The sequence below is a fragment of the Neoarius graeffei genome, chromosome 16 (genome assembly GCF_027579695.1).
Source record: "Neoarius graeffei isolate fNeoGra1 chromosome 16, fNeoGra1.pri, whole genome shotgun sequence".
NCBI classification, from domain to species: domain Eukaryota; kingdom Metazoa; phylum Chordata; class Actinopteri; order Siluriformes; family Ariidae; genus Neoarius; species Neoarius graeffei.
Genome location: NC_083584.1, coordinates 2,172,287 through 2,182,068, shown reverse-complemented (window position 1 = coordinate 2,182,068; position 9,782 = coordinate 2,172,287). Strand labels below are relative to the sequence as shown.

The 9,782-nt window shown below is 42.1% G+C and overlaps 1 protein-coding gene across 1 annotated transcript; it reads right to left on the bottom strand.

Moving 5' to 3' along the window:
* Positions 1–2,150: 2,150 nt before the first annotated feature.
* Positions 2,151–5,497, bottom strand: LOC132899884 (E3 SUMO-protein ligase ZBED1-like). The gene is made up of 2 exons (XM_060941936.1): positions 2,824–5,497; positions 2,151–2,738 (listed from the first exon to the last, which is right to left on the bottom strand). Exons 1-2 carry the CDS (start codon positions 3,676–3,678, stop codon positions 2,331–2,333), a joined length of 1,263 nt encoding a protein of 420 aa, XP_060797919.1. The 5' UTR covers positions 3,679–5,497; the 3' UTR covers positions 2,151–2,330.
* Between the last annotated feature and the right edge of the window lie 4,285 nt (positions 5,498–9,782).

Below are 9,782 nucleotides of genomic sequence, written 5' to 3'. Positions count from 1 at the left end.
AGGGTGTACCCTGCCTTTCACCCGTAGTCAGCTGGGATAGGCTCCAGCTTGCCTGCGACCCTGTAGAAGGATAAAGCGGCTAGAGATAATGAGATGAGATAAAAATCAGGACAGGACGTGTTTACAGGACGTGTTTATGTTTCATCACCTTTTATTTTAACAACACTCAGTAAGCATTTGGGAACTGAGGACACTAATTGTTGAAGTTTTGAAATTGAAATTCTTTCCCATTCTTGTTTGATATATGATTTCAGTTGTTGAACAATCTGGAGTCTCTGTTGTTGCAGTTTGCACTTCATAATGTGCCACACATTTTCAATGGGAAACAGGCAGGCCAGTTTAGCACCTGCACTCTTTTACTGCGAAGCCACGCTGTTGTAACACGTACAGAGTGTGGCTTTGACATTGTCTTGCTGAGATAAACAGAGACATCCCTGGAAGAGCCACTGTCTAGATGGCAGCATATGTTGCTCCAGATCCTTTATGTACCTTTCAGCATTAATGGAGCCTTCACATGATGTGCAAGTTACCCCTGCCATGGGCACTAACACATCCCCATGCCATCACAGATGCTGGCTTTTGAAATTTGTACTGGTAAGTATCTGGATGGTTCTTTTCCTATTTATCCTGGTGGACATGATGTCCATGATATATAAAAACAATTTGAAATGTGGACTTGTCAGACCACGTCACACTTTTCCATGTTAGGTCAGTCCATTTCAGATGAGTTCAGGGCCAGAGAATTCACCAGTGTTTCTGGATATTGTTGTTATATTGCTTTTGCTTTGCATTATAGATGTAGCGAAAATGCAACATAACGGTTTTCCAAAGTGTTCCCGAGCCCACATAGTAATGTCCTTTATAGAATCATATTAGTTTTAATGCAGTGACACCTGAGGGTCAAAGGTCATGGATGTTCAATGTTGGTTTTCAGCCTTGCCCCTAAAGTGCAAAGATTTCTCTGGAGTCTCTGAATCTTTTGATGATACTATGGATTGTCTATGGTGAAATCCCTAAATTGTACATTAAGAAACATTGTTCTTAAAGTGGTGAACCTCACCCCATCCTTGCTTGTGAACAACTGAGCCTTTTGAGGATGCCCATTTCATACACAATCATGAGACTATCACCTTTTACCAATTAACCTCTTCACCTGTAGAATGTTCCAAACAGTTTTTTTAAGCATTGCACAACTTTCCCAGTGTTTTTTTGCCCCTGTGTCAGAATGCAGGCACTTATGGATGTAAGTGCAGAGGAGAGCGGGGGAGCAGACTCGACGATGCCAAAACAATAGACTAGTACAAAACAATAGACTAGAAGTGAGGTCAGGAAGCAAGCAAGGGTTGGGCAATCGGCAAATAACATAGGATAGATGAGACAAAGATCGTAAACAAAATAGGGCTAGCAAAGGCCAGAAAATAGAGAGGGCTGGTATGGACTGGATGAAACAGAACAATACTTCGCATTGGAGTGGTATTTGAGAGTGGCTTAAGTAGGGGAAGAGCTAGTTAGGGAGATGAGTGTCAGCTGTGATTAATACTCTGGTGACAGAGGGCGCTGTGGATCTTGGGGCTTGTAGTTCTCAGTGTCCATGTTTGTAGTTTGTGTGTCTTTGGCAGGTTTACTGACACCCTGTCCCAACTTTTTTGGAACCTGTTGCAGGGCATCACAGTCAGAATGAGTGTGTATTTTCAAAAAACAATAAAGCTTATCAGTTTGAACATAAAATATCTTGTCTAGGAATAGGGATTGTAATAGAAGACGGAACCTCTTGACTTGTGTCCTACCTTACCTTGGACACCTTGGATCAGCTTTGAGCTTGACCACTCAGGCCAAGCATATCACATATCTCCACCGCTGATTCCCAGGGTAGCAGCTATTAACACTTGATACCAACTAGGGATGCAACGGTACAGTGTGACCACGGTTCGGTTCACGGTTTATGGGCCACGGTTTTGGTTCGGTTTCGGTATGTCAATATTGTCTCTGCTCTAACATGCAGTAGTTTTTTTTTTCTTTTTCTATTTGAAAAACAAGGTACAATATTAAGTGTAAAATGTCAAATAATTAAAGGCATTGATGAAATCAAAGGGGTTTTATTATAAACATGGAGTTCCTTATCATACTTGCCCTCATAAATAGGTAATAAACATAAAATACAGTAAAGGGCAGCAATGCAGTAAAGTCACCTGAATACTGTCACCCACACAACTTAAGACAAAAAAACACATAAATGAAACTATCACAGACTGTGGCCAACCACTTGTCAAATAAAAATGTAGATTTTCAAAAAAAGTGCAATATCAAGTGAATATCCTATGAAGAATGCCCTATTCCTTTATTTTCATGTTCTTCTGTAAAAAGATCAGCATGTCAACATTCTCTGGGCAAAGACGGGAACGGCTTGCATTCACAATATCACCTGCAGTAGAGAAAACTCTCTCACTAGACACAGATGTACCAGGGACACAGAGATACTTTTGTGCATGCTTTGAGAGATGGGGAAACTTGAACTGATTTAATTTCCACCATTGAAAAGGATCAGCGTCCACATGAAGGGAATCTGCTGCTCTGTATAAGGATATCTCCATCTCAATGGTAAGTGAAAATGGTTTGGTGTGCTGCTCATCTGTGTAAAGGTCCCCAAATAACTCTGACATTGCAGTCTTCTTCTGAGGAGGGGACACTGATGATGGTGGCTCTTTCTCTGTAGATGGCCCTGCTTGCATACCTTCATTCTGCAAGAAAATTATCATCATTATCAATTATCAACCATCTGTATCCTTAGTCAATATAATACATTGCTTATAATAGGCCAAATACCTGCTGTTCATGCTCCACAATTTCTGTAATGAGGCTTTTGAAGACTTGGTCACAGACAGCTCCATCAAGAAACGGCAATGACTTGAACCTGGGGTCGACAGCAGTAGCTCTGTGCAAGTAATCTATTAGATCTGGATCTGTATATCTTTTCTCCAAGTCTGATGTGATGGCTAGCTTGCCTTCCCTGATGGTTGGACAGTCTTGTGGATCTGGTGTCATGGATCGCAGAGTCCTTGTCTTAAGAGGGAGAATCATAGATGAAGTGGCATTTGATTCACTGCTCATCAGTGTGGTCATTTTTTTCAGTGGGTTAAGCAACTGTATCAGCCTTTCTGCAAGCTTCATCTCACTGTCGGTGAGCATGGCCATGTCTTTGTGCATTTTCCTCACAGTTTCGTCTAGCAAGGCAGAGAATATGGCAGGTTGCTGCTCCAAATACCACTCAAGCATGTCATGTGCTGTATTCCAACGAGTTGGAACGTCATGAATAAGTTTGTGCTCTGGTATGCTAAGCATTTGTTGTTTCTTGGTCAAAACGTGGGCAGCCGTGGTACTTTTGTGGAAAAATGTCACCACTCTTCTGATCATCCCCAGGATGCGTGACACTGCACTGAGGGCAACAGCCTTCTTTGCTGCGAGATTTAGTGTGTGCGCAAAACAAGCAACGTGTGGTCCAAAAACACGGGTATCACGGATGGCATTCACTATATTTGGAGCATTGTCCGTAGTGACTGGAATGGTGACATTTGCTCTCTCTAGTTTCCATTCAGTGACTGCTTGCATGAGCTCATGTGCCAAATGAGGGCTTGTGTGACTCTCGTAAACTGGACGAGTTTGTACTGTAGCACATAGCATTTTATCTCCCAATCTGCTACGAAGTGAACAGTGACAGTGAGGTAGCTTGTAGTCCCTCTAGATGTCCAACTATCGGTAGAAAGAGCGAGGAATTGGGCTTGTCGCAATTCGCTCTCAACTTCAATCCGAGACACCTTGTAAAGTTCTGGGATTATTTTATCGCTGAAATGTGTGCGGGAGGGAATGCTATATTGGGGTTCGACCAGCTTCATCAAAAAACGAAATCCCCGATCGTTAACTACAGAGTATGACTGCATGTCTTTGGCTATGTACACGCCAATTCCATGAGTTATGCTTTTGTGTTTTTCGGAATGGGTTGAATATTGCTGTTGGAAGGCAACTGGGATGGATTGTTGTGTTTTGGTGATAGGTCTTGTTCCACTTAAGTTTATGCCCAGGTGATTGCGACACAGGTGTGCCATCATGTTGGATGTGTTACCTGATGAGTAGCCAAGCGTTGCAAAACAGTGTTTGCAGACCGTGTTTTGCTTGCTGACTGTCTTTGTGCCTTGTTCGTCATACTTAACACTGAAGCCAAAATGACTCCACACTGTGGATTTGAACGAAGATGGTGCCTCTTCAAAGTTTAATCTCTCGTCTTCTTGTCCACTCGCCATGATTCAAAGTGCTACTAGAACACACGCATTCCTCTTTTACTTCCCTGGCATCTGTTTCTGAGTGCTGATAGGCTCAAGGGAAAATTCTGAAAATCTGATTGGCTCTTGTTTCTTTGTGGGCAGGGCTTAAAGGGAGAAACCGCTTCCCCGGGGTCCTAAGCACTCTTGTGTATTGTACGCTACACAGAATACATGAGCAATGACTTTGTATTAAAAATTAAAGTTTAATGTCGCGCTTACCGAAATACCGCGGTTCGCCTACGCGTACCGAACCGTGCTGGGCGTACCGAACGGTACGAATACAATCAAAAAACTGTTGCATCCCTAATACCAACCCACTCCATCAACAGGTTCCTATTCACCTCAAGGTACCTAGGTGTAGGTGAGGTGCCGGGGAATGAGCTTGTCCATGTATGCTTGCATATTAACTTCTTTTACCCAATGAGCAAACCTGTCTTGGCAGGGCAGGCCTGGCCACATTCTCACCTGCAAGATAGGATGATAGATTTATTAACATACCATGATGCAAATACTTTCACAATAATTGATAACACATTTTCAGATACAACACCAAGATGCCTTTGTACTTTCTGTGAACTGAGGCATCTGACATGCGCCATGTTATTATTTCCATGTTATTATTTGGACATGTGTAGTTGTATTGATGTGGCACACGCTAAAACCTAACTTTGTGGTAATAATGTGATGGATAGATATATTTTGTTTGTGAACAAGTCATTCTTTTCAGCAAACCATGAAGGTACAAAATTTGTGTTGGGCTCATGATCAGCTGACATATTTGGGTAAACTGTCCAACTGAACAAACAAAAGTTCAGTTATCTGCACATTTCCTCAAACAGATTCTTCCAGAAGCAATTGATCCTCAGCTTCTTTCTTAACTCTGGCTATATCCTTTAAACTAGCAGTTTCAAACCCTCGCTTAAAAAGCAACCTTGATCCTTGTCTAACTGGAGATACACTACAACATATTCCCAAAAGTATGTGGGCACCTGGCCAATCACACCAACATATGCTTGTTGAGCATCCCATTCCAGATTTATTCTCCTTTTGCTGTTAGTATAGTGGAGCTTCTTGCATGAGCCCCATACTTAAGAGAATATGGTAATGCATCAACCCGATTTCTGATGGCTTGACCGTAGGACATCCTTATGACATACATGTACCACCACAGAGAACCCGACTGTAAGTGCAAAGCCACATATCTCATAAACACTTGACCCCTAGACAACAACATTTGTATCTTTATTTACATAAGATAGATGGATTTTTGTCCAGGGCTGATTTTTAATTTGCTTTTTAAAAAATAACGTGAGATTATTTACAAACATATATTATGGAAAATATTCATGACAGTTTCATATAAAGCAAGTTAAAACAGTTTTATTAGTCCATTTGCTTGTTGGACAGGTGACAATTTGTGTCGTGTAAGGGTGATAGATGGATGTAAGTGCAGGAAGAGTTTTATTGAAAACAAGCAAGCAAACAGATCCAAAATGGAGACAAAGGCAGAGTGGAAAACCAGGCAGTGGTGGAGTGAGACACAGACAGGATATCAGAGGGATACAATACTCACAGTCCAAAAACACAAACAGGATCAAAACCAGAAAAGTGATACAGAATACAAAGCTTTCACAAAGTCTGTGTGTTACTGTGTGTGTGTGTTAGGATATATATTTTTTATCATCTCATTTAATTTAGTTTTTTTTTATCATTCTGTTTCCGTTTCCGGTTGAGATTACACTATACACATTTTGGCTGCTGCTTCTCACCAGAGCTTTTAATTTTTCTTTTTTCCCTTTGTTTTTCTTTTTCTTCATTTTCTGACTTGCGTGATGGCGCCGGCACATGTGGCTTGCCGTCCGCTGCTGTCAGCTCCGGTGTCTCTGTCTGTATTTGTCCTGTTTCTGACACTTGTTACCGGCAAAGTTAACTGTCTACGGATCTATGATTGACAGTCACTACTTAATATCCGCCTGTCTTATCAAAACTTCGTATCGTGTGATGATGGAAAGAATTTTCCTCCCCCTCCATTTCTATCAGAGATACCTGCTTGTATATGCTGCGCTCCTGTCCCACTTCCAAACCGGAGGCGCAAATGCCGTGGTAAGCACAGCGGTCTGCTGGTGAAGGTGAAGCTCCAACTGTCGCTGTCCCTGGGATCAAAATGTCGGATTCTGGCATCAGATTGTCCATCTGACTGCAGCCGTTTTGTGTCTTGGCATTCCCTGGAACTGGCATACACCTGGCTGAGGCCCCTTGTCGAGCCCCCAGAGGAGCTCCGCACCCAACGCGCTCGCTCACCTCGCCTCCGCAGAGGAGGGGTGAATCTGCATAGTCTCTGGATGGTAGGTCGGGCACCCCAGAAGGAGAGTGATCCGGCATCTATCAGGATTGCACTTGTGAATACACGATCTCTTGGGAATAAGACATTTATCCTGAATGACTTCTTCAAAATGCAAAAGTTTGATCTGTTGTGCCTGACAGAAACCTGTCTAAGAGCTGGTGAGTTGAGCCCTTTCACAGAACTTTTACCGCTTGATTGCTCATACCTAAACTCACCGAGAACAACCGGACATGGTGGTGGCTTAGCATCTGTTTTTAAAAACTGTTTTAAGTGCAAGCAGTTGCTGGAGGCCCATTATTCCAGTTTTGAACTGAATGTGTTTGAGTTGGATCCCCCGCAACCAGTCTTATGTGCCGTGATATACAGTCCCCCGAAATATAATAAGGACTTTATTCAGGACTTCTCTCACTTTTTGTCTGGGATCATGGCGAAATATGATCGTGTTTTAATTGTTGGATATTTCAACATTCATGTCTGCTGCTACTCCAAACCTCTGTCAAAAGATTTTCTCAATATTATTGACTCTTTTAATCTTGTTCAGTCTGTGTCTGGCCCACCCAAATACTGGGGCACACGTTAGATCTGGTGTTATCCTGTGGGCTACCTGTGCAAAATGTAAAGATTCATGATGCTGTCTTTTCTGATCATATGCCTGTGTTATTTGAAATCCCTTTCCATGGTCATACAACTAAACCTTGTGCTCCTGTGTGCCGGCATCGTATTATCAACCCTACTACTACTACTACTCGTTTCTCTGCTGCATTTAAAAGTGCTGCTAAGGCTCAAACACCTGTCTGTCTTGATACTGAACAACTGACATCCTTTTTTTACTCTACGTGCAATAACATCCTTGACTGTGTTGCACCTTTTAAAATACTGCACCCGAAAACCAAAAAAGTCACAGCTGACTGACATTTCTCGCTCAATCAGGCGAGAGTGTAGGAGGGCAGAACGCAAGTGGAAAAAAGATAAGTTGCATGTATCTTTTGACATTTTAAAGGAAACTTGGCTCAAATACCAAAAAATTGTTAAATCAGAAAAAACTAAATATTTTTCTGATATTGTTCTACGCAGCTGTGGCAAACCACATGTTCTTTTCAACACTATTAATACTGCTCTCAATAAACACCAGTCTGTTGAGTTAGACACCTCCTCAGTGAGTAGTGAAAAATTTCTGCAGTACTTTGTTTCTAAAATATCCAGCGTTAGAGCTTTGATAACCCCCGATCCTTCTATCTCTGTCACTTGCCCTGCGACTTTTAGTCACTTTGAGCCTATATCATTTGCTAACTTAAGCAAAACCATTGGGCTAATGAAAATTTCATCTGGTCCAACAGACATTGTTCCTCCTCTTCTCATTACACAGACAATTGAGACCACAGGTCCCAACATACTAGCGATCATGAACTGTAGTCTTGCTTCAGGTGTTGTGCCAAAGAAATTTAAGCATGCTGTTGTACAGCCGTTGATTAAAAAACCTAATTTAGACACTTCAATCCTATCTAACTACAGACCTATCTCAAAACTCCCATTTTTATCTAAGGTGCTGGAAAAACTTGTGCTTCAACAACTGCAGTCTTTTCTAGATACACATGGTATCCTGGAACCTCTGCAATCTGGTTTTAAAGCTCTCCACAGCACTGAGTCAGCGCTACTAAAAGTTTTTAATGATCTGCTGTTAGCCACTGACTCTGGAGATTCTGCTATTCTGATCCTCCTTGATTTCAACGCTGCATTTGATACCGTAGATCATGATATATTAATCTCCTGTCGAGAGCACTGTGTTGATATCAGAGGCACTGCTCTTGAATGGTTTAGAGCCTACCTAGCAGACAGATGTTTTTCTGTCTGCCTGGATGGATCGGTATCTCCCTCTGCACCTCTCCCTTGTGGTGTTCCTCAATGTTGGAAGCTTACTGGAATGACAAACTTGAAGTTTGACCATAACTCAGGTTTATTAACTGTAACACTGAGGATGCGATGAGGTACACATGGCAGTAGTTCAAAACATACATACGCACACACCCGCTACTCTCTCGAGTATACGCATGCGCAGCTTATTGACTACAAGTATGGTGGCTGTAATTGCTCAAACTTAACCAATCACAACATAGTGAATGATCTACATCCCCTTTCCTTAGCTCATGCTGCATAACCTTAATAAACTATCTAGCTAAACAACAGACATAACAGGAGTTATGTCATTATCATTTAGCATATGTGATCCAATTACAGCCATATGAAGGTGAAAAAATCATGCCATTATGAGACTCATAAACACCCTGCTGAGATGTAAACAACATAAATGTCAACCACAACTAACCAGCATGAAATGGAGACCACAACAAGTAAATGTACTTTAAACATAAATTCAAGCACAGCACCTGAATGTTGGTTCATCACACATTCTGAACTAATCTGAGCAATGTGCTATGCATGTTTAAATGACAAATGAACTCAGTCTCTGTACTTAGGATTTGGTTTGCTAACACGACCTGAGTGTGTCTTGTACAGATTTTCAGTTGTGTTTGAAGGCAGCTTAGCTACAGGTATTTCATCCTGGAGCTGTTCACTGTCCATTGTTTCAAGTCTTTGTCCAGTATTGTTGTCTTTTGATCCAAGGCCACTATCCAGGTGGTCAGTGTCACTAAGATTAAACTGTGCTGGAACAGGCTCGGATACAGGCAATATGTGTCGACGATTCCTTCTGTACTGCTTTCCTTCTGTGTGAATGAGGTAGGATCTGGGCTCCTTGCAAATCTCCTTCACCACACCTGTTCGGTTGTAGCCTTGTGGGGTTTGCAGCCTGATGGTCTGTCCTACCATCAAAAGTTGAAGTGGACGGCTTGATCTGTCATAGCATAACTTTTGTCACAGTGTCTTGTTAGTAAGCTGCGTTTTTACTTCCCGTGGCTTAAACACATGTGGTTCAAGCAGCCTGCTTGAGACTGGAAAAGCGCCACGTGTCTGCCTGGACATTAGTCTTTGTGCAGGAGAACCTAGCTTGGCATCACATGGTACGTTTCTGAGATTCAGGAGATTGAGAAAAACATCAGTTCCGTCTCTGTGAGATTTCTCCATGAGATGTTTAACACTGCGCACAGCTCTCTCAGCTAACCCAT